Source organism: Dreissena polymorpha, chromosome 4 (genome assembly GCF_020536995.1).
Source record: "Dreissena polymorpha isolate Duluth1 chromosome 4, UMN_Dpol_1.0, whole genome shotgun sequence".
NCBI lineage: Eukaryota > Metazoa > Mollusca > Bivalvia > Myida > Dreissenidae > Dreissena > Dreissena polymorpha.
In genome coordinates, this window is record NC_068358.1 from 140,261,347 (window position 1) to 140,287,362 (window position 26,016).

General features: G+C 35.0%; 1 protein-coding gene across 5 annotated transcripts; it reads right to left on the reverse strand.

The window, feature by feature from the left end:
• Nucleotides 1-2,560: 2,560 nt before the first annotated feature.
• LOC127876938 (zinc finger protein 710-like) lies at nucleotides 2,561-24,280 on the reverse strand. Of its 5 annotated transcripts, none has more exons than XM_052422453.1 (6): nucleotides 24,210-24,280; nucleotides 12,463-13,495; nucleotides 11,655-11,882; nucleotides 9,687-9,921; nucleotides 8,512-8,616; nucleotides 2,561-3,823 (listed from the first exon to the last, which is right to left on the reverse strand). In XM_052422453.1, the coding sequence occupies exons 2-6, from the start codon at nucleotides 13,420-13,422 to the stop codon at nucleotides 3,495-3,497; spliced, it is 1,857 nt and encodes a 618-aa protein (XP_052278413.1). In that variant the 5' UTR covers nucleotides 13,423-13,495; nucleotides 24,210-24,280; the 3' UTR covers nucleotides 2,561-3,494. The 5 variants fall into 5 exon arrangements, with proteins under 5 accessions (XP_052278413.1, XP_052278412.1, XP_052278411.1 ...); XM_052422452.1 differs by having other exon boundaries at nucleotides 24,188-24,280; XM_052422451.1 differs by having other exon boundaries at nucleotides 24,167-24,253.
• Nucleotides 24,281-26,016: the final 1,736 nt, after the last annotated feature.

Below are 26,016 nucleotides of genomic sequence, written 5' to 3' on the forward strand. Positions count from 1 at the left end.
TAATAACAAAATCATGATTCAATAAAGAATCTATAGATATGCGTTAAAGTCAAACAAGCAAAGTAACGCTTATGAACTATATTCAACATATTATTTCGTTTACAGAAAACCATGCACGTATAATTTAGCAAAGCGAGTTTAATATATCTTTGGTTCGAATCGTGGTGAATAAAATGATGCGTTTAAATGATATTATAATTATTTAAGACTTTTTTTGTTCGTTTGTAAGCAAATATATTTAATGACATTTGAAAAAATATGAGTATTTGTGAACATTGAGGTTGGTTAGAAACGCAAATTATATATTCCTTCCCTTCGGTGACGGCGGCAACACGCGGAGTTTGAGGCCGGATATGATTAATGAAAGAAACATAATGTATAATGACAATTGTCCTGCCACTCTCGGCCATTTTTTTCAACGGACTAGGAATATTTTTCGAATTCGACCGAGATAATAATAGGAACAAACTGCCTGACCAAGTTTTATGAAAATTTGACCATGCATATGGTTTCTATATTGTTACCAAGGTGAATGTTGAAGATATACGTCGCGCGATTAACAAATGGTGATTACACAAGCTCAATATGGGTATGTTGTGTACTAATGGAAATATTGTAATTTTATTATACGAGAATGGGTGCGGCAAAGCCGACCAAAGATGTAGACAATATGTGATTTACGTCTCTCATACAAAGACGCATTATTATTAAATACTTTTTATATTTCAGGAAATTCAGAAAAATTAAGTATGAAGCAAAAATACAATTGAACCAAAGTAAGAAGACCCCAAGGAACTAAACTGTTCTGAACAGGTATTGTTTAAAAGATTTAAAAATATACTAAAAATGCTGCCACAAGATGTGGTAGTCATGTATTTGAACATACCACAATCGTTTATGAACTTATATGATAACAATACGCGTGTTTAATCTTCTGAGCAATTTTACGAAATGTGACGGAAATTTCCCCGCCTCATTGCCCCATGTTTTGGAAAAGACAGGAACCATAATATCACTAAGCAAAATAATAAGAACAAACTTAATATTCTTGGAAAGTTGTATGACGCAACCACAATTGATTTCTAGAGTCCACAAGTTTTTTTTTAACTTTACCTTTTTAAACCTCACATCCAGTTTAGATGTACTTGGAGGTATCATATTGTGAAACAGTTCTCACAAAATTTCACGAATATTTAACAGAAAATGTGACCTGTAGATTGTTTACACGCTTTAAAAAAATGTTACCCAGCGACTTAGTGTTTGATCCCATGTAACTAAGTTTCCACCTCGGACCAGAAAACATTGGGATACAAATTATGACCAAAATTCGTTTGTTTGTTTTTTGATCTCAATATATATACTTGTCCCTGCATTTGATATCATGTGATCTAGGTCTCTGCTAAGATATAATTGGGACAGTATTCTGACCAAGTTTCGTAAATATTATTTAAAATCAACGTGACCTCTCTAGTGTTCACAATATTTTATATATTTTTTGGCACTGTGACCTAATTTGACTCCACATCACCCAGTTGTTAACTCAGCAGAGATATTATCAGGACAAATGCTCTGAAAAAGTCTCATGAATATTAGGCAACGTGTGTCATATCTAGAGAGTTCAAAATCTGTTTATATGTTTGATATAGTGGCCTAGTTTTTGACCCAAGTGACTTCAGTTTTAATATAAATTGTGAGTATTCACACGCTTTTTCTTAAATTTGACAGTGGTAAATATTCTGACTAAGTTTCATGACGATTTGTTTAATAACACGGAGCTTGACCTTCAAGTGACAGGGGCAAACTTTTCTTCCATGCTAGGTCCTTATATAAGAAACCAATTCTCAAATGTTTATGTAAGACCTTGGTCCAAACTAAAGTTATTTCATCAGAATCCATTTTCCACATTGAGTAACACATCACAGTGAACACGCCGTTGACCTGCCTGGCCCCATTCCAAAGTAGGCTTCATGTCAGCTACACACACGCAAAGTTTCAGTGCATTACCTCTATCAAACTTCAGTTGGATAGCAAATGCCTTTTCAAGTTGAAGTAACAGTGACTTTGACATTTAACCAAAAAAAACCTAACACTCATAAGATAGGCCACAATTTAAGCTTGGCACAAGAGTATTCCAAGTTTCATCACGTTTGGTTGATGCAAATTTAAGATACTGACATGAAACTACCTGTTCACTTTTTTCCATTCATAGTAATAAGGACCTTGACCTTGGCCCAAAAAGCAATCCTATGCAAGTCTTCATGTAAGCTACCTTCACATTAAACTTCAGTGCAATGTCTCCATCACAAACTCAAATTATTGAGCGAAACTGTTGTTCTATATTTAGCAAAATTGACCCAAAACGTGCTAAATCCAATCCAAAGCTGGGTCTCCTTGCAAGCTTGCTGTTTCTTTCGTTTTACCAAGATTGGTCAATACTAAGTAAACGTATTGACCAGAAACCATCTCTATGACACCGCCCACTTGCATGACCGCCTGCCTGCCACACCAAAATCTACATTTTCTTCTTGAATGAAAAACTCTTCAAAGACATCTGGATATAAACACTTTTGTATGATTTTTGTATTGTCTCTGTCCAGGTTAAGTGGTACATGTAAATATGAGATCAGGCTTACCTAAACTTGGAATTTTGCAATGGACGGCAACATCACAAGATAGTCTATTGAGCTACCACAGAGGGGTATGACTCCGTGCACTTAAACATCTATGATTTAGTAAGTGATTACAACATCATGGAATGACTCTGAGAAATGCAAACAAGTTGAAACTCACTAAGAGCTGAAAGTGCTTGAACTGATTCAAATATGTATTGCAATGTATGCTTTAAGTTGTGATATGACATTAATGCGAAACTGAAAATATCTAAGCTCACATTTCTCACTTCACTATTCAAGCTGACATTTCCATCATTGTAAAATTGTCATAAGACAGGAATAAAGTGCAAATTTATTTTGGCGTGTTTACTTTTATTACAATAATGGCAAGTTAAATTTAATGCGTGATAATATTTTGGAATGTAATACATGTATACTCAAGCATACATTTGACCAGCATTTCTATTACATCTTAGTTATACATTAGACACATATGTACCTGCTGTATTTAAGTAGTCTTAACAATGTGTATAACACTTTAAAGTCTAGGGAAGAATTACTATCGCTAATACACTTGTATGATTTTTTGTTCATATTGCATTCAAATCATTTTAAAATATATTCATTTCATCAGTTGATTAATACTTTGGAATAACATCACCCACATTAACGATTAGTAGTTAACACTAATAAAATATTGTTTATAAAGTGCATGCATAATTTTAATTCGTAAAGAGGGAAATTAATACCATTTTTCTAGAGGCATTCTAGTTTGAGATGTGCAATACATTACATTGCTTAATTAAATATTACTAAAATTATACCATCATTGTAATGAAAACGAGACTGCATTTAATGATTTAGCGACTTTTTTTTCTTCATTTAAACAACAAACATGTCATCAAATTTCTTTCTTTTCCTATGTCGATGTGATCTGGTTGCAGAAGACTGTATTTCACTTTCATGGAGGTCTAATACACATTTCACATGTTCAACATCATAAGGTTCACATTTAGAGCTGCTGCCTGGACAGTGATCTAACTCCTCTGTCACAGAGTCATCAGTTTCACAAATGTCAAACTTCAAATCTGCCTTTAATTCTGTGCTGTTCATGCCTGCGCCATCAGAAGGGCCACCTTGATCAGTGGCCTCCTCCTCTTCCTCTATTGAGTCAATATTGTGCTTCATTCTCATATGTCTGTTTAGATTACCTGGAACACAGAGATATATGAGAGTATCTTTTGAATAGTGATTACTCTTTTGTAATCAATTTAAACTGATGAAATCAGTGTTTACTACATTGGGGATAAATATAACAAGAGCTGTGTTTGTGAAACAAAATGCCCCCCCCCCCCCCAACTGCGCTACTTTGAAGCCATATATTTGACCTTTGACCTTGAAGGATGGTCTTGACCTTTCACCACTCAAAATGGTCAGCTCCATGAGATACACATGCATGCCAAATATAAAGTTGCTATGTTCGAATTTGCAAAAGTTATGACCAAGGTTAAAGTTTTGTAACAGAATGACAGACAGAATGACAGACAGGCCAAAAACTTAAATGTTGACTTATGGGAGGAGAAGTTATTTTACGGATAAATGTATATATTTTTGTTTTAAGAATATCTTGCATAATGGTGATTTTTTGTGTAAATTAGTGTAAATGAGTACTGCATTTGTGCCTATTACATTTATTACAACATTTATTGCCCATTATGCAAAGCTAATTGTTTTAATTAATAACTGATCCACAACTGATCACAGGGGAAAGATCACGGGGACTGGGCAAATACGTGAAACTTTCTGGTTTTGTATTGGTTTTGTATAAAAACAAAACATAACCAAAATATATTTATTTTGTGGTTTTTCTAATTTGCTTATTTAGTGGAGAATCAATGTAGTACGATATTTGACGACCCTCCCGCAAGCAAGTTTATTGGAAGGTGTAGTGGTACGTAAACGTACAATGTATTAGTTTATTAATAAACATATAATAACAATCGATATACACAACTTAACCAAATAGCAGTACATAAATGATATCAGCCGGAATAGCTCAGTTGGGAGAGCGTTAGATTTAAGTTGTCTACGCAACAATCATCTAAAGGCCCCCGGTTCAGTTCAGAACGGAACAGTTCGGCGGCTGACAATTTTTTTCAGTCAGGTTAATAAATATAATAAAGCTTTATTTTATGTAGACATTTTAAAATCCACTTTACTACAATTGGACATTTTTATTAAAATTAATGGATGCTGCGTGGTGACAATGTTAATTAAAATTTCTTACATCACTTAAATATCTTATAAAAAAATACACGTGTTTTTATAGTAACAAATAAATGCAAACAACATATCTATTATCCATGTATTTTTATGGTTGTCTATCATAGGCCCTAAGTACTATCCCTACCACATGTTAAGCGTGAAGCGCGACACGTATTATTGATTGTAACAATTAGTTGCGATAAAGGAAGCAGCCGCTTATCAAGGAGGAGCTTTGTTCCAGCAACCTGTTTCCCTAGAGTCAAGCACTCCTCTGAGTTTTTTTTTAAGACCACATATAGAGCGCAAGCCCTACACGTATTACTATCCAGGTGGTATGGGCCCTTTAGCATTATCCGACCATTACGTCCATAGTTATCTTCCTTAGAATTTGAGAAATTTTGAAATCCTTGTTCGAAGTCCAAAATTTTCATCCGATTGTTCCCAAACTTGCACAGGTTTTTTTTTATCAATGAGGACCCAACCCAAACTCTCTATATGAGCAATATCGGACCATAAGTCCAGAATGATGTCTCTTTGAATTTAGAAATAAAAGTGAAAAACTGCTTGGTTAGGTGATAATGTCAACATTTTTCATCAGATTTTTTCCAAACTTACAGTGTCTTCATATCAATGAGCATTTTTACTTCATTAAAAATGAGAAACATCGGGACAATAAGTCCAGAATTTTTTTCTATTAAATTTGATAAAATAAACAATTTCCACTTGTTTAAAAGATTTCACAACTTTCGTCTGAATCTTTTAAGTTAACTTGTTAAGTGTTTTTATATCAGTATTACTCGAACCCTATTGAAAATGATGAATATCGGAGCAATAAACCTATTAAGATCTTTTACTGAATTTCAAAGTATTGTGAAATGCAGCTTCTTTATGCAATTTACAGTTTTCATTCATTTTTTTTTCAAACTTTTACAGTGTTTTCATATCAATGAGTACTCAACCGCTATCGTAAATGAGCAACGTAAAATTAAGTTCAGAATCATCTTCCCTTGAAGTTGAGAAAAATATGAAATTACGCTTACAAGATGAAGCAGATTTTTTAAAACCTACACTGTTCTGTTCCATTAATGAAAACTGCACACGGATGACAGTAAAAAAAGGAAACCAATGTAAACAAGAGCACCGCCTTGCGGGTGCAGACCGCTCATCTATTTTCTTTTTAAAGGTGAAGGGACTATCATTTTCAATCACAAAGGAGGGAGGGGTGGATAGAAGAGGGGTGCATTGTGTGGGGGTGTGGACATTTATTACATTATCTTACAAAAATGCGAAAAAAAGGAAAAAAAAATCGGGGAGGGGGGGGGGGGGGTGGGGGGTGGGTGGGTGGGGGGGTGGGGATTCTTGGGTGCGATGGTTGGACGGTATTTCAAACATAAAATAATAAAAATAAATATTTGTGTTTTGTAACCGTTTCAAAAAACATAAATTGGGGGGGGGGGTGTGAGGTGGGGGGGGGGGGGTATAGTGTGAGGGTGTGGTGGTAATTTGTGATCTTAAAAAAAAAAAAAAAAAAATTTAGGGGGGGGGGGGATTCGGGTGGGGGGAGGGGGGGTGGGGGGGGTGGGGGGGGGTGTTTCTTGGGTGCGATGGTTGGACGATATTTCAAACATAAAATAATCAAAATAAATAGTTTAGTTTTTTAACCGTAAAAAAAAAATGGGGGGGGGGGGAGGGGGGGGCACGGGCGATGGTTTGGGTGGAGTCTATTATGGTATGTCAGGTAAGAGTAGTTTTGTCAAAGTATCAATCAAATCTAATCATAAACAAAGAAGTTATGGCAATTTTAGCAAAATTTAATAATTTGACCTTGAGAGTCAAGGTCATTCAAAGGTCAAGGTAAAATTCAACTTGCCAGGTACAGTAACCTCATGATAGCATGAAAGTATTTGAAGTTTGAAAGCAATAGCCTTGATACTTAAGAAGTAAAGTGGATCGAAACACAAAATTTAACCATATATTCAAAGTTAGTAAGTCAAAAAAGGGCCATAATTCCGTAAAAATGACATCCAGAGTTATGCAACTTGTCCTTTTACTGTACCCTTATGATAGTTTGCGAGTGTTCCAAGTATGAAAGCAATATCTATAATACATTAGGGGTAAAGTGGACCAAAACACAAAACTTAACCAAACTTTCAATTATCTAAGTATAAAGGGCCCATAATTCCGTCCAAATGCCAGTCAGAGTTACATAACTTTGCCTGCACAGTCCCCTTACGATAGTTAATAATGGTTGCAAGTATGAAAGCAATAGCTTTGATACTGTAGGAATAAAGTGGACCTAAACACAAAACATAACCAAATTTTCAATTTTCTAAGTATAAAAAGGGCACATAATTCTGTCAAAATGCCAGTCAGAGTTACATTACTTTGCCTGCACAGGCCCATTATGATAGTTAGTAAGTGTTTCAAGTATGAAAGCAATAGCTTTGATACTTAAGGAATAAAATGGACCTAAACACAAAACTTAACCAAAATTTTCAATTTTTTAAGTATAAAAAGGGCACATAATTCTGTCAAAATGCATGCCAGAGTTATCTAACTTTGCCTGCCCAGTCCCCTCATGATAGTAAGTAAGTGTACCAAGTTTGAATGCAATAGCATTGATACTTTCTGAAAAAAGTGGACCTAAACGCAAAACTTAACCAAAATTGTCAATTTTCTAAGTATAAAAAGGGCACATAATTCAGTCAAAATGCACGCCAGAGTTATCTAACTTTGCCTGTCCAGTCCCCTCATGATAGTAAGTAAGTGTACCAAGTTTGAATGCAATAGCATTGATACTTTCTGAGAAAAGTGGACCTAAACGCAAAACTTAACCGGACGCCGACGCCGACGCCGACGCAGACGCCGACGCCGACGCCGACGCCGACGCCAAGGTGATGACAATAGCTCATAATTTTTTTTCAAAAAATAGATGAGCTAATAAAATGAACTATGAAATATTTGGGGGTTACAACACAAAATCATAGATAATGGTTATTTGGGGGCTATAACACAACATCATAAATAATGGTTATTTGGGGGTTATAACACAAAATTATAGATAATGGTTATACCATTATCTTTTTCTATTTTGTTTAAAATAATCGGCCAATATATTAATATTAACAGTAGAAAAAAAATCGTTCCATGTAACTTCATTGAGTGCCTTTTACACTGAAATTCCCGACACCCTTTGATGCTTTGCATCAATACTTATCTTGTTATGACCTGCAACAATGTATATTTTACTCTCTGCAAATAGATATAATTCAAAAAGTTTGAATCACTGATGTTTAACAGAAAAGCAAATTATCAAATGCAATCTTATTGACATACTCACATGAGCCCCGTTCAGAAAAATCTGGGCTACATACACTTTCATATGGTGTCATCGCAGATGAACATGTGCAATCGGCACAGGCTAATCATGGACAACACTTTCCTCCTTAACTTGATTTTCGTAAAGAAGAGACTTTCTTTGAACAAAAAATCCATAAAGCGGAAAGTTCTATCTCTAATAAGCCTGTGCGGTGGCACTACACAGCCAAAGCTGGAATGACAATTTACCGCTTAAAGCACAGATTTCCAAGAAAGAGGCTCAAATACACAATTTTTTGCAAAATATTTTTCCAACCTCGCAATGTAAAGGAGCATTCACATATAGAGCAGTCAAAAGGCCTCGAATTGTTGTGTACGTGCATGTGTCCCTTCAGATTGTGGTGTCTGCTGAACTTTCGAACTGAAAAAAACAGTGAATAAATCTCAACACATTTCCACCTATAGTCTATTTTAAGAGGCACATCATGTTAAAATTGGTGTTATGCTAAATGCGGCAAGCGTAGCTCCAGACCAGCATGCCCAGTCACGCAGTCTGGTTTGTGGAGCTACTGTCTGCTATAAAGTCACCCGAGGCTTTGCAATCTCATTAGCCGAAAGCCCAACTCCTGACCAGCTGACAGCCCAACTCCTGACCAGCTGACAGCCCAACTCCTGACCAGCTGACAGCCCAACTCCTGACCAGCTGACAGCCCAACTCCTGACCAGTACGATCCGACAGCCCAACTCCTGACCAGTACGATCCGACAAACCAACTCCTGACCAGTATGATTTTTTTACAAAGTCATATTTGCTTGAAAGATGAACTGTTATATAAATAATACTGGCCCCCAATGACAATGACTGAAAAAAAAATCAAAGGGACAAGTAGTGTAGTGACAATAATATTATTATAGTACAAGAATAAAGTAGCGCACAACTAATCACCTAAAGGGGCTAAAACATCTGATTCGAAATATTTCAACATACAATGTATTTGAAATTAGTCTTATTGACAAATGATTACTGGGTAGTATGTCAAAATTGTTGATTGAAACAGACATTTTCCATTTGTATTTACATGTCTATTATAAGCACAGTGGCACCCATGTTCTTGAATTTCCAAAGCAGCAAAAATAAAATTTTAGGACATATCAAATTTGAAAAAAATTCAACCCATGGGCAACTGTGGGTCTATATGAACATGCCCCTGTGCCAAAAGAAGATCCTGGGGAAAGGCCTTTCTATGTATTGTTTCATGCATGAACAATAAACAAATTGACCTTTTTCCAAGCCAGCAATGCAGAATATACAAACCCAAGTAACTTGTCTTTATGCTTAACACATAACCAACAGCCTGTGTCAGGTTAAGTGTAATTTGAGCTAGTGTATAAAATAGCATTAGACTAATGGACATGTAAATAAACATGTTAAGAACAATTTCGTTATAATTGTACTAAGTAGACAAAGACAATGTGAAGATGGCAGACTTACAACAAATTTTACACTGGTAGGGCATGGTATTGGCATGAACGAGCATGTGGGTCTTCAACGTCTGAGGCTGGGTGAAAGACTTCTCGCAGACGTGGCACTTGAAGGAACGCTCCCCTCTATGTATGAGCATGTGGCGCCGCAGGTTCGCCTTCTGGTTGAATGAGCGCCCGCATTCGGAGCAAGCGAAAGGACAGGCACCAGTGTGGGTGAACAGATGGGACTTGAGTTGATGCACCTGCAAGGCAATGACTTCCCATAACCATGTAGATATGCACTTTGACGCATTTGTAGTCTCTTAGAAAATCAAATAACATTAATCACCTTTTTAAATAGATTCAATAAATTTGAACCTTAATAAGTTAAACTTAATATCAGAGGAAATAAAGCCAGTTCAGCTGTATTTTTTTTTATGTTCTGTTATTACCAGTAATCTTTGTTTTACATCTAAATTCAAAACATATCCAATACAGTTTGATGTCATCCGACTTGTCACTAGTAACAACATCCTTTTCATGAATAAGATTTAATTACATGGCAATTTAAAACAAGTAAAGGTCATAAAAAACATGTTGTATGTAAGTTTGTATTACTAATACTAACCTGAAAAACTTTTGAAACTTAAGCTTAAGAATTGCAACATATACAACTACATGTACCATTCTTTATAATAAGTGTTTAACATTCAAACAAATTGTATTTGGTTTTTACTAATTATATGATCAGATAGAGGTTGATATTAATTTTTATAAGGTAATCATGTACATGTATTTGTTATGTCTATGAAATATTAACAACAACAAAAATACATTTGAGATATAGAGCATTATCTAGATTATATTGGTCTGGTTTTGCAGATTGTCATACCAAATGTCTACAACTTTTTTGGAGCTTATGGGATGTCTGTGCGCCAATCCTAAAAAAAAGCTTACAAAATTTGTTTTAACCTAGAATTGGACACTGATGTCAGAGCGAGTAGGATAGTATTTCTTTTCTTTAAAGGGGCCTTTTCACAGATTTTGGCATTTTTTTTAACTTATTCATTAAATGCTTTATATTGATAAATGTAAACATTGGATCATAAAAGCTCCAGTAAAAAATCAAGAAAAAAATATAAAAAGGAAAAGAACATTGCCCGGAGCTGGTTTCGAACCAGTAACCCCTGGAGTCCTGCCAGAGTCCTGAAGTAAAAACGCTTTAGCCTACTGAGCTATTCCGCCGAGTATACATTCGTGACGTATTTTATACCTTATAAGCAATCTTCGTAGTTTCACAAAATTTAACGACAAAAACAGAACTCTCCAAATTATTCAATCGTTTCGCGTTGCAACGCTTTATAATTTTTAGGTTTTAAAATCGTCAAAAGATGCATATAATGGCTATATTAGACCTTGGTAAATGTTCAGTATTACTGTTTCCTCACAAATATCATAACTAAAACGAAAATTTGCGAATCTGAAACAACTTTTTTCAATTTTGTCAATTTACCAAAGCGTGAAAAGATCCCTTTAAAGTAGAGACCTATTCTTTAAAGTCTTTTTAATGAAACTTTAAGGCTTGGAAAGCACACTACATCAATATCATTATTAATGAAAATTTCTCCACTAAAATTGTTCTTACAAATTTTGTGGAAGTTGCATGGTTTTCAAAGTTGCCATATTGACCCTATGGTTTAGCATTTCAAAACCATCACTTGGAACACATTAAAAAACCCGTAAAAGATCAATTGAAACTTGCTATTGGAAAAACAGAGCTTAATGCATGTGCCTCTGCACAGGCTAATCAGGGATGACACTTTCCCCTTTCACAGCATTTCCTCAAAGAGAACTTTCTTATTACAAAAAGGAAAATAAAGGGAAAACTGTTGTCCCTCTTTCGCCAGTGTGGACTGCACAGGCTAATCTAGTACAACACTTAAGGCACATGCAATAGGACATGTTTTCTTGGAAGAGGGCTATATGCAACAAACACCTTTAGGAAGGCCAATCCACACTGTCTGCATTTCCACGGCCGCAGGGCGCCATGGGCCTCTTTCTTGTGATTCTGGAGGTCTGCCGAGGAGTCAAACTCCAGTGCACACTTGTCACACCGGGTCCTCTGACTGTGCATTGCCAGCACAGCATGCTCCATGAGCAGCTTGTGGGACTCAAACTGCTCCCCACACACACTGCACTGCTCCAGCATGGTCTCATGTTTCACCTGGCAACAGACATGAACACACATACTAGTAGAGGCAATAGTTTTGACCACTTACTGGGTAATATCAAAAGGGTAAATATTTGCACAATAGGGCTCTGGTTATATCACACTAAAATATGGAGGTGCTCATATTCAAATAATGGTTGCTACATGTAGGTTTGCAAAGTTTCATCTCTACAGCAGCAATATTTTTTATTTACGCACGACACAAACTATAAAACGGTGGGACACAAGGAAAAACAGGAGAAATCTCCCCACCCCTCTAAAAGTTGGGAAAGTATTTTGTGTAGTACAAGATCAATGCTTTGCCAATATTTTACAGATACATGTGCACTTGACTACATAAATAACTTAAACATTATTTGAAAACTTATAAATCTGTTATTTGTGCAATCTAAAAATGCATAATGGGTATTCTAATTGTGTTTCCTAAATTCAATTTTAGTTTTATATTTGCACCTTACCCTACTGTAGTACATTGTTGGTGCAAATATGATAAAACTTTTTCGTTTACCAACTGTTTGTTTTTTTAAATTATAGACATTAAAAGTACATGTATTCTTATACTACTTATACATACCATATGAGCTAACAAGTCATCATCGGTTGTAAACCCCCGACAGCAGATATGACAGACCGAGGCATGCTGACCAGAATGTACCAACATATGGCGCTTTAGATGCCCGGTCTGAGTGAAACACTTCCTGCATACTTGGCACTCGTGGGGCCTCACCTTGTCATGGGTCAACATGTGGGCATTGAGGTGCGACAACTGCCTGAAGTACTTTCCACAGCGCAAACACAGGTGAGGCCTTATGCCAGAGTGATCAAGGATGTGTGTGACTAAGTTGTGTTTCGACGTGTACGACTTCTCACACAGAACACATTGCCAACGCTTCTCAAGTCCATCCTCAATCATTTGATCGTGTTTTATCTTAACGTTGATGTCAAAGCGTTCAATTTGTTTTCCACCAAATCTGTGATGCATTAAGTCACTACCCTCTCCTGGAACAGTACTGTGGTTTTCTGCTTTATGTGTTTTCCCAATTGATAATATGCCTCCCTTGGCAGCCCTTGATTTGACGACTTTTGGAATGAACCTATCTGCCTTACCTATGCTCATTATGGAAACTGTCACATCAGTGCAAGTTGAGGACTGCACTGTGGTAAGAATGGCTCTAGCCGCTGATTGACCAAAGCTCGGAGATGTGATATTGAAAGGGTTTTCTGGATCTTTTCGACCCCCTTTTATTGCAAACATTTGGCTACCGCATTGTTCAAGTTCGTTGGGGTGATATTTCAGTTGAATGTCAATCTTTCTTTCAATATTGTCTTCCTCTTCTGAAACATATGCATATTTTTGCATAATAGCACTAAACCAGTTGGTGTTGTTTTTAACCCATAGGTTGTTAATATTGTACGGCATGCTGTTGTTATTCGCTGTTCCTTCAGATAGACCCGTTGCAAGTGATACGCCAGTTACAGTTTTTGCAATAGTGTCTCCCTGGTCTGAATAGTTTGGATTATATTTGGTTTCCATTGTCTGAATGCGACCAATTATTTCCTTTGCAATAATGCTGTAGGTTTGTATGCTGGATCATGCACTCTTCTTTCTGAAATAATACTTAGAAAGTGAGACAAGAGAGCCAATATGGCACAAGATTGCTTACCTGTGGAATAGGGCTAAGCCAGTTTCAAACCCCGATTAGATCTGAACAATATATGTATGTAGATGACCACAACCTCACTTCACACACCAAATATAAATTCAATTTTAAACATTTGACAGCCACTGCCCTAAGCAGGGCAAAATTTGACTCCAGTGGTTTATGATTTGATGAAGCTTAAAAGAGCAGCACTATATGATCTTAAATGACAATTTCTACACCCCTTGGCCTTTATAATTTTTTGTTTTTCTATTTTTCACTGTTTCACTGTATGAGTCAATATTAATTATGTGACCCTGTAGCTTGACCATGGGCATGATTTTGAATATGTTAGCATAAGACCACAAGAGTATACATTCATTAAGAAACAATTTTTTTTATAACAAACCTGACCCCTTGAGGTTTTAGATTTTTTTGTCATTTTCTAAAGAAGTCCATATAAATCATTTGGCCACTCGAGCATGGCCAGTTTTGACCTAAGAGGCATAATGTGAACAAAATTGTACAGGACCTCTTATCTGATATTTTATACCAAATATAACAAAAGCACCACCTTTCGGGTGCAGACCGCTCATCTATTTTTCTTTTTAAAGGTGTAGGGACCTATCTCAATTTCAATCACAAAGGAGGGAGGGGTGGAGAGGGGTGTATAGTGTGGGGGTGTGGTCATTTATTACATTATCTTCCAAAAATGCAAAAAAATATAAAAAAAATTTTTGGGAGGGGAGATTCTTGGGTGGGATGGTTGGACGGTATTTCAAAAATAAAATAATAAAAATAAATATTTGTGTTTTTTAACCATGTTTGAAAAAAAACAAGAGATGTGTTCGTCAGAAACATAATGCCCCTATTGTGCCGCTTTTTTTTTTTTCCTTTGACCTTGACCTTGAACTTCCACCACTCAAAATGTGCAGCTTTATGAGAACGCCGCTTTGAAATATATATTTTTTGACCTTTGACCTTGAAGGATGACCTTGACCTTGAAGGATGACCTTGACCTTGAGTTTCCACCACTCAAAATGTGCAGCTTCATGATAACGCCGCTTTTAATTTTTTTTGACCTTTGAAATTGAAGGATGACCTTGACCTTGAAGGATGACCTTGAACTTCCACCACTAAAAATGTGCAGCTTTATGAGAACGCCGCTTTGAATTTTTTTTTGACCTTTGACCTTGAAGGATGACCTTGACCTTGAACTTCCACCACTCAAAATGTGCAGCTTCATGAGAATGTCGCTTTGATTTTTTTTTTACCTTGACCTTGAACTTCCACCACACAAAATGTGCAGCTTCATGAGATACACATGCATGCCAAATATCAAGTTGCTATCTTCAATATTAAAAAAGTTATGGCCAATGTTAAAGTTTTCGGACGGACAGACGCCATATATTTGACATTTGTCCTTGAAGAATGACCTTGACCTTCACCTTACACCACTCAAAATGTTTAGCTCCATGAGATACACATGCATGCCAAATATCAAGTTGCTATCTTCAATAGTGAAAAAGTTATGGCCAATGTTAAAGTTTTTGGACAGACGCCATAAATTTGACATTTGACCTTGAAGGATGACCTTGACCTTTCACCACTCAAAATGTGCAGCTCCATGAGATACACATGCAAGCCAAATATCAAGTTGCTATCTTCAATATTGAAAAAGTTATGGCCAATGTTAAAGTTTTTTTCGGACAGACTGACTGACTGACTACTATATGCCACCCTAACGGGTGCATAAAATATTTTTTTGGGTGGGGGGTGGGTGTATAGTGTGAGGGTGTGGTGGTCATTTATTAGATGATCTTTAAAAAAAAAAAATGGGGGGGGATTCAGGGGGGGGGGGGGGGGGGGGGCGTGGGGGATGGTTTGGGTGGAGTCTACATGTATTGTGGTATGTCAGGTAAGAGCTGTTTTGTCAAAGTATCAATCAAATCTAATCATAAATAAAGAAGTTATGGCAATTTTACCAAATTTAATAACAAGGTCATTCAAAGGTCAAGGTAAAATTCAACTTGCCAGGTACAGTACCCTCATGATAGCATGAAAGTATTTGAAGTTTGAAAGCAATTGCCTTGATACTTTAGAAGTAAAGTGGATCTAAACACAAAATGTAACCATATATTCAAAGTTACTAAGTAAAAAAAGGGCCATAATTCCGTAAAAATGACAACCAGAGTTATGCAACTTGTCCTTTACTGTCCCCATATGATAGTTTGCGAGTGTTCCAAGTATGAAAGCAATATCTATGATACTTAAGGGGTAAAGTGGACCAAAACACAAAACTTAACCAAATTTTCTAAGTATAAAAAAGGCACATTATTCTGTCAAAATGCCAGTCAGTTACATTACTTTGACTGCACAGTCCCCTTACGATAGTTAGTAAGTGTTGCAAGTATTAAAGCAATAGCTTTGATACTAAAGGAATAAAATGGACCTAAACACAAAACTTAACCAAAATTTTCAATTTTCTAAGTATAAAAAGGGCACATAATTCTGTCAAAAAGCAAGCCAGAGTTATCTAACTTTGCATGCCCATTCTCCTCATGACAGTAAGTAAGTGTACCAAGTTTGAATGCAATAGCATTGATACTTTATGAGAAAAGTTGACCTAAACGCAAAACTTAACCGGACGCCGACGCTGACGCCAAGATGATGACAATAGCTCATAATTGTTTTTCAAAAAAAAGATGAGCTAAAAATACTGGTACCTGTGGTTTCAGAGATTTAAAAAAAGGTTTTAACTAACATATACGCATATTGTTCATGTTTAACTTTATTTTCTGAATTTCAAAAAAGCATTTTTTGGGGAAATTAAAAAAATTAAATATTATTAATTACTTAGTTACTTACTTTGCTTATTAATAACATATTTGTATCATGAAATTATTTATTACTTAGTTACTTACATTGTTAATTGACAACATATTTGTATCTTAAAACTATTTCCATATGCAGATACCAGGTTGATAACACACCATATGATAACCATATTACAATTGATTTGCAAATATGAACTTACATGTTCTCATAACAATTTGAATCATTTGCATATATGTATTAAATTATTTTTCAATGTTAACTTATATAAATGAACTTAATGAAGTTAAATTGACAGCAACATCACAATTAACATACTTTTCAAACCAAAACACGCAACTGAAAATGTTAAGTACCGGTATATTAAATGAATATCATTACAGGACATGCAAAATGCAACATGGACGGAGGACTAAGCAATATAAAGGGGCTTTTCAGATGGACAAACTGTGAATGTGTGGACAAATTGGAGGTCCTAGTAAATAATCCATCTGAAACGAAGGACGCAGTGTGATACCAAGCGTGGACCTGGAGGAATGGAAACAGCCAATGGAATAAGGTAGAAGCATGCATAATAATACACATGTACCATTAATTTACTAACTATTTTGGCATTAATTTTTTGGAAACAAACTTTAAAATGATTCGTAAATCCTAAATTGTTATTTTGGTACACACACAAAAAATGTGAATATTTGTTTTAAGGCAGGAGCAGTTCTTCCGCTTTAGTAATGTAAATAGACCCGATGTTGTGCAAGCAGAGCAAAGCATGACTGGCAAATATCTGTTTAAGTCTGTCGACCCGTGTATCTGGACTTTATATGCCCATAATCAGATGCAGAATAATCAAGCTCAAGTTGAGTGATTTGCAGCATGAATGACGATGGTCATTTCAATAGTATTTGACAGGCATTTTGTTGAAGTAAATCTGGAAAAATAATGCTTCCTTAAGTATTGCCATCAAACTTAATCTCCCAAACTATTTTTGTTCTTTCATCGACAAGCAACAAAAATACATTTTTTCTATGAGAACATAATGAATTAAACATTTTTGTAAAATAATGTTATTGTCCATATAATGATAAATATACATTTTAGTCTGTTGTTTTTACAAAGCCAGAATTCAAATACAGTGATACTTTCTGGATGAGTCGCAAATGGCTTCAATGTCAAACATAAAATGTAAAAATACTTAACGTCACAAACGCGGCCTTACTTTCGCAAAATTCTATGCTGATTTTAATAACTTTTAACATTACACACCAACTATTAAACTCCTAATCCCTGCAATTTAATTCACGGAGATTTAAAAATGTTATTTATTATATAAGTCTATTCAACAGTTGACCCCTGGGGGGTGGCAAGTTTTTGTCACGGAAGTACGATATCAACAAACATTTAAAAGGATTACTGTAAAACATTATATAAATATATACCCCCGCCCCGTTGTTACCTGACCTTCAAGCAAGGGACACCAGTTTTACACTTCACAAGCTGTCTCCACAAGGTAAACTTTTGTGGTTAATTATTTAATGGACTTATATATGCACATAGACTTGACCAAAGAGACCGAGATTCTGTGCTCAGGGTTCTCAATAACTCTTGAGCCAACAGACCCAAATGTGAAACCAACAGGCCTTCTAGGGGGGTCTGGGGGGCTCCTCCTGAACATTTTAAAATTTAGCACTTACTTTCCTGCATTTTGGGCCATTTTATGGCTATTTTAGTGGCCAACCAGGCACTTAAATTTGAGCATTTTTGTGTGCATTTTATGAAATTTAGCTTTTTTAACTATCAAAAGATAAATGGAAAAAGCTCTTTTTTACTTTTGTAAAATTGTAAAACTCAACATGTGATGAAAAGAACGTCAAAATATTTTACTGCTTTTTGACCGATTCCAATATGCGCCTTTTCATTGTTGTTGTTGTGCCATGTTTGGTTCAAATTTAAAATGAATACCGATAGATTAGATAAGGTAATATTATGATAAACCCCAAACTGGTCCGAAAACTGTATCTGACTTTTAGCTGAAATATAGGCCATATAAACGGACTCTCAGAGCCTTTGATAATTTTTGCTGTGACGGCTCTGGGAGTCGATATGCACCCCTTCATAAACACAATCGCAGTTCTCAGCATCTGATCAGTGAGCATCACTACAAAGACATCATTCGTGACCAATTAAGAAAAGCGATGAATAACCTTCAAAAACACATTAAATTTATCTGAATGGCAGTATAGGGTCGTTTCGCCCTAAAACCTGTTTGCCCTAGGTCACCCTGAGTTGTTTCGCCCCTACAAGTGGGTTGTTTTGCCCTTGGCTTATTTAATTGTAATTTAATATTAGTATTTGTTAGACATATATGGGAAACTTAGACACAAATTTGATTATTGCACAATTATCCATTTGATTGTTATTGCAATTAATTAATGGAAACATTATGATACATTATGTTACAAACTAAGTATCATGATTACCGTAATAATAAGTTTTCGGACACCCTCTTTTTAGCAAAATAATTTTTTCGTGACAGTGACTCTAAATTTTCGGAAATACGAGTTTTCGTTCATTATTAATGTCTCTTAATTTTCGGACAGTATATTTTACCCGTACTCTTCTACTGACTTCCACCCTGTTTATCTTGTGACACTTCAATCATGGATTTTTACAACGGGATTAAGGCAATAAAACCTTGCAGATTCATGCCTGAGGGCAATGAACCATTACATTTGCGTAATTGGGTTAATAATTGTATACCGGTAAAAACTAATGGATTCACTCAACAGCATTTGAAACAGTGTTGTCCTATTAAGGAAGCAGAATGTTTTCTGCTTTTACATTTTTGTTCTATATCTTTTCAGGCAAGAGTTAGCAAAGCTGTGAATTTGTATTTATTTTTTTTTTGGCAGAAAAAGATTTAATCACAAGAAAATTATTAATTTATTGCATTCATTTCAATATAATTATGATCTTCTTTCACCTTACATGTAACATTGTCTCTAACACGTGTAATTTTTTAATATTTTTAGTATCTCAATACTAGTTATTACGGTAATTAGTTTGGCGGAGGTATGATTTCAATATTTTAATAAATATTTCTGTTAATGTCTGCTGCAGATACTGTAAACAGGGAAATAGACTAGAATTATTTCATCCCAACAAGCAAGTATTATTATTTCTACAATTTTAATTAGATATAAAAAATAAACAAGATGCGTTGTGAAACACAATGTCCCCCTATATGATGTTTGACCTTGAAGGATGACCTTGACCCTTCACCACTCAAAATGTGCAGCTCCATGAGATACACATGCATTTCAAATATAAAATTGCTAGCTTCAATATTGCAGAAGTGACATTACATGAGCAATTTTGACCCATATATTTGACCTTGAATGATGACCTTGACCTTTCACCACTCAAAATGTGCAGCTCCATGAGATACACATGCATGCCAAATATCAAGTTGCTATCTTCAATATTGCAAACGTATTCATAAAATAAGCGATTTTGGCCACATATATTTGACCTCTGACCTTGAAGGATGACCTTGACCTTTCACCACTCAAATTGTGCAGCTCCATGAGATACACATGCATGCCAAATATCAAGTTGCTATTTTCAATATTTCAAAAGTATTCATAAAATAAGCGATTTGGGCCACATATATTTGACATCTGACCTTGAAGGATGACCTTGACCTTTCACCACTCAAAATGTGCAGCTCCATGAGATACACATGCATGCCAAATATCAAGTTGCTATCTTCATTATTGCAAAAGTATTCATAAAATGAGCGATTTTGGCCACATATATTTGACCTCTGACCTTGAAGAATGACCTTGACCTTTCACCACTCAAAATGTGCAGCTCCATGAGATACACATGCATGCCAAATATCAAGTTGCTATATTCAATATAGCAAAAGTTATTGCAAAATGTTGGCGCAAACCAACCAACCAACAGACAGGGCAAAAACAATATGTCCCCCACTACTATAGTGGGGAACATAAAAATGACGATCTTGAATTAGATGTAAAAAACAATATTCAAATAATTTTTGTAAACATAAAATTACATCAAAGATCTATTAATACATTAATAGATCTTTGATTACATGTAGTCTGATCTATTTCAATAACCATGCTAAACATTTCTTTCATGTTTAAAGTGTAAAGGGTTTCACATTGTTGTTTACAGTCAATGATATTTATTGTAATAAGCAGATGGTTTTTACAGAATTTTCCCCATCATTACAATAATGATAGTGTATATCAGAGTCTTCTTTTTAGGTTTATCATACAGGGAGTATCACCATCCCAAAGCTATAAAGAGGGGCCAAAAAATCTTGGTGCTGAAAGAACCAACACCCGTTCAAGTTCAAAAGAAAGTAGGAATTCACTTATTCAGCTTGTGACAAGCTAAAGATAAATCCTTTCAAATCGCTGTATGTATATCAACTAGGGCAAAACACAGGAATGAGGGAGAAACGACCCAGGGCGAACGGGTATTAGGGCGAAACGACTCAGGGGCAAACAGGAAATAGTATAAAACAACCCGGATTCCTGAATGGCTACCTGTGAAAAGTACTTTTCATCGCATAAATACAAAACAATTTAGAAAACTCTATAAGGGCTTGATAAGACCGCATCTTGAATATGGAAACTTGATATGGCACCCTAGATTTATAAAAGATATTGAAAGTATAGAGCAGGTACAAAAGAGAGCAACCAAGGCGAAGCTAGTCCATTGTGTGAAACATTTAGCGTACCCAGAAAGATTAAAAGTTTTGAAGATTCCAACATTAGCATATCGTCGTTTTTATGGTAGCATGAACCAATGATTTTTTTAAACATAAATAATTGATGTCAAATGCCTGCAGGAATAATATTTAAGGTATTAGAAAGCATTTTTTTTTGTTTTAATGGATTACTTTGAAAATTTTATTTTTTATGAATTTTTTAGCAACAAGGGGTAATGAACTTTAAAATAATGTTATTGAATTTCTAACCAAAAACTGGTTCCATGGCAATACTGGATGAAATGCACACTTTTCTTCAAAACAATCCAAATTCTAATGCTTTTTCTTGATAAAATATCTCCTATACTAACTAGAAATACCACTTTTGATCAGAAAATTAATACAAAAAGATGTTTTAGTTGTTTTTAATTTCAATAAGCATACTGTTTACATTCTGTTAATATCTTCCTAACAATCTGTTATGTCATCATTTCTATAGGACAATATTTAATGTATTGTGTTTTATAATTTTGAAATGAAAACATTAATATTGTTTAAGACTAATAAACAAAACATACTATTTAAAAGTGATTTTTGTTGTAATTATTGGCATTTTATTTTACATGTGTAGCAAGTTTAGGTAAATCTTTGCCTATGTATTTTTTAAAACTAAATATATACAATTAACATTTTTGTACCAAAAATGTGTTATAAGATAAAAGTTTCTCAATAAAAATAACTAAAAATATATAATACCTCAAGTTTAAACATATGTGTGTCATACTTTCAAAAATAAGTGGGTGGCTGAAGCTAAAGTAACTGATAAAACAATCATAAGAAGGATAAACTGAAGTATGATTTTTCAATGGTTTATGTGCTAAATTTGAGATGTCTTTTCTAGCAGTTATATAAAGTGTTCCTGACCAAGATCAATGTTACATTACTTTCAAATCATTTATGTATTGGTATACAACAAGAAAGTGGTAGAATATTTGCGGAAAACATAAGAATTTTAGACGAAAACTTGTCTGCTGAAATTTACCGAGATGTTCCGGAAATAAACGATCGTCTGTTTCCGAAATTAATACATGTCGTGGTTTCTGAAAAACAAAATGGATGTACCCAAAGATCTTGGTGTTATTGACTATAACTGGTTGATAAATGTATGATTTTGCTTCTTATCTGAAAAAGTGATGCTTTCAAGGCTGATAAACTTGAAATATGAAAGCTATTCGGTCATTTGGCCTTTGTTTGTCAATACATCTGTACGATCGGAAATTTCCGTAACCACTCGTAAAATTGTAGCAGACACAAGTTTTAATCACAATACTTATGTTTTCCACTTATATTTGACCACTTTCTTGTTCAATACCAATACATAAATGATTTCAAAGCAATATTTTTTTTATTTCAGCAAGTAACACCGTCTATAACCGCGAAAAAAAACATTCCGAACTTTTTGGTTTACAATTTTTATTTTCTAAATAGCTTGCATAGAGCATGGCACTGAATGTTATGCAAGATAAATGTCTCTACTTTCTTGATTGGATGATTTCAGACTGTTTAATCCAATCAGAAAAGAGCTTTAAAACGTAATTTAGACCCATGTTAAGCGAGATAATAAAGAACCACTTTTTGTTTACTGCCGATTAGTGACATCACGAGTTGCCTCCCTTGTTGGTTCATGCTATTTATAGGGACATGATTGAGGTCTATAAGATGTTGAATGGCAAAGAAGATATTGAGTACGCTAAGTTTTTTTAATCTAAATCCTAATACAATAAGAGGACACTAACTTAAACTTAAGAAAAAGAAAAATAACTTTAATATTCAATTAAATTTGATTTTCTCGCTATATGTCACTCGGTGTTTCATCTACACATGTACACCATTTTAATTTTATAACGCGTCATCTGGTTGGTTGTTCTCATTGTGTTGGCCAATGATATGGCGTTTTAGAACCGAGTATTCGATCGACAAAATATGACAGCAAAACAGACATGTAGCGAGAAAGTCAAATTTAATTGAATATTGAAGTTATTAGCCGAGCATGAGATCCGTTAGTAGTGTTATCTCGTTGCTTTTACTGTCTTTTAACAAATCCAGTTGGATTTTGTCGGCAACTGCATGGGAACATGTGTGTTTTCGATGAAAAAGGTCATGTCCAGTGTTCCACAATCTTTCAGCAATAGGCATATAGTGCGTTTCATACCTTGTGTATATAGAATACCTATAAGAGGGTTATTTTTTAAAACTGTGTATTTTTGTCCATATTCTGTATTCGTTGTTGAAAAGTCAAACCGGGGGGGCGGGGTAGGGTCCCGGGGGGGGGGGCAAATTTATGATACTGCTGCCTGTGCTCTCAGCCACCCTTTGTGTTATAAAGCTGAGAGTTGAATTATTGCAACTATTTAAATAAAAATACAATTTGTGTCTTAGGCATAAATGCAAAATATGGTTTAAATAATTTAAGTTGTTTTGTACACTATCATTTAATTTATGTCCGGTGGAAATATTTATAATACATGATTATTTCTGGTACTTATGCAAATCAGAACTACTCTAGAATATAGCTCCATTGTCTGGGATCCACTCCTTCAAAAAGACATCGATAAAATTGAAAAGATCCAAAAACAATCGGCGAGGTTCATAACCGGCGACTACTACACCAAAACACCAGGCTACGTGACAAACATGCTGAAGAGTATGAAGATCCCACCTCTCCAGGAAAGAAGGAAGGCCAATAGACTTATCTTCTTCTTCAAGGTGGTTGAGGGGCTGGTGCCAGCAATGCCTAGCCAAGACTTCCTTACCCCAGTCCGGCAATCAAAGCGTAGAATTACCCCTAAACATTTCAAAGACTTCAAAGTAAACAATATCGTTGAACAATATTCAGTTAAAAACTCTAAGTGTTTCACACCAATCCAGTGCAAAACCCAACTATATAAAAACTCATTTTTTCCTAAGACATTAATAGAGTGGAACAATCTTGAAGAAAGTGTTGTTCGCGCGGACAAAGTTGACATATTCAGGTCAACTGTCCTACAGTGGGACTAAACCACCCTCTCTTCCGTTGCGCCTACACCGAAAGGTCCTGCAACGTACATATCCAGATCCAGATCCAGAGCTGACCATTGTGTCACACCGGTCTTTACTGACCTGTGTGAATGCGCGCTAAGCATTGTGGGAAACGGACTTTTTTCCATCATGGCGTTGGTAAACATAATAAACACGGAAGTGAAAAATGGTAATTAATTATTATCAAAAACAGGCCCCATCAAACCGGGCCAGCTGTAATATATAGTTGGATGCAGTTTGTGCTTCAAAAGGAGCCACTTTTCATGTCAGTCTATTCACTATTGTTTGTAAGAATCACTAAACACGTAACTTAGACAAACTAAACATGTTGCAAGACTGTATCTTCGAAATAGTTAATAAATCTAAATCATAAATAAATATTTATAATTAAATACCTGCTGAAATTTGAGAACGTAAACGATTTAAAATAAACGCTGTGAACATTGCAAGGAATCTTACATGTAGGCCTAATGTGTGAGAGGATTAGTCAGGGATAAAATAAAATGGAGTTCGAAGGATCTAACATTTTGAGGAAGACGTCATGGTATCTTGGACATTTGGCACTTTCATATATTTATTTAGTAGATACTGAAAATGCTGAATGTGCTAATTGCATCATCAAAGACAAGCAGGTGAGATTTTTACAGCTTTTTTTTCTTGACATAATATTGTATGTTTTCCATTTAATTTATATGCCAGTGTTTTTTTTCACCATTTTGGGAATGGTTTCCGGTCATTTCCCCCCCCCCCAGACGTTTCCTCCCCAAGACGTTTCCCCGCAAAGACAATTCCTCCCCAGACGTTTCCCCCCCATTTTAGTTTTAGTGCAGATGTTCCCCCCCCCCCAATAAATTTATAATTGTTCGGTTGAAGTACAATCTTTGTTTATTATCAAAATTATTATTTTGTTTATGAAGTCTTTAATTAACTTTTATCTATGAAGCAGCTTGTATGGTTTTTTGGTTTTAGAATTGTTTTTTGGAGGGTTTTACTGTGTAATGATTGCATGTAAATCATTAGTAAGTGCATGTTGGTGTACTAGTGGAATACATGGAATATCCTCAAAATCTTACTGAGTATCTTATACATGTTGCTCAACACAAATGCAACCAAGAATAATGTGTAATCAAGACCCGTTTTGAATACACAATTAACACCTTATTTCAGTTTGAGTGAACCTGGGCAGGGTTGTGCAAATGCAGTGTTTGTTGTTTTTTATCCAATTAAATATGGTCAATTGGTGAAATGAAAATGGTAAAATCAAATTAAAATTAATTTCGACACTGTTTTCCTTGTAACAGATAAATATGATAAATAAATATTTACTTTGTAACTGTCAACATTTTTTTCATGCATTCATATGTTTATTATCAAATTATTGGATGTCACTGATATTTTATTTTTTACTAATAACTCGTTTAGACTAAATAAAACAGATTTGAACTTTCCGTGCACATTATTACATTATTAATAATATAATTTATTAGCAAATGTAATAAAAACTTATTGATATAAGAAACACAAAACACAATTACCCGTTTTTATTAAATGAATTTGTGGAATTTAAGGAAAAATTAATAACTTTATGAATTAAAAAAAAGGTAAATTTAAAGCAATTTATTAATAATAATTAAAACAGTGATAAACTACATAAAAATGTTTTTGTATAATAATGTACTAATCTCATCTTATGAATGACTATCCCCCTTCAAAGATGTCACCTAATCTCATCAATGATGATTAATGGGCCTGTATATTGCACCATAAGTACCCCTTTATACAATAGCTGTTATCTTGTTATATACACTTGCTTATCCAATTAACGCTTGTATAT

What these genes read in the sequence shown, in the direction of transcription:
- LOC127876938 (XM_052422453.1), bottom strand. Translation starts at nt 13,422, where the DNA reads ATGGAAACCAAATATAATCCAAACTATTCAGACCAGGGAGACACTATT. An exon ending in GTGGATTGGCCTTCCTAAAG is followed by an intron (nt 9,922 to 11,654) that starts GTGTTTGTTGCA and finishes ATTGCCTTGCAG; the next exon opens with GTGCATCAACTCAAGTCCCA. An exon ending in CTACCAGTGTAAAATTTGTT is followed by an intron (nt 8,617 to 9,686) that starts GTAAGTCTGCCA and finishes TGTTTTTTTCAG; the next exon opens with TTCGAAAGTTCAGCAGACAC.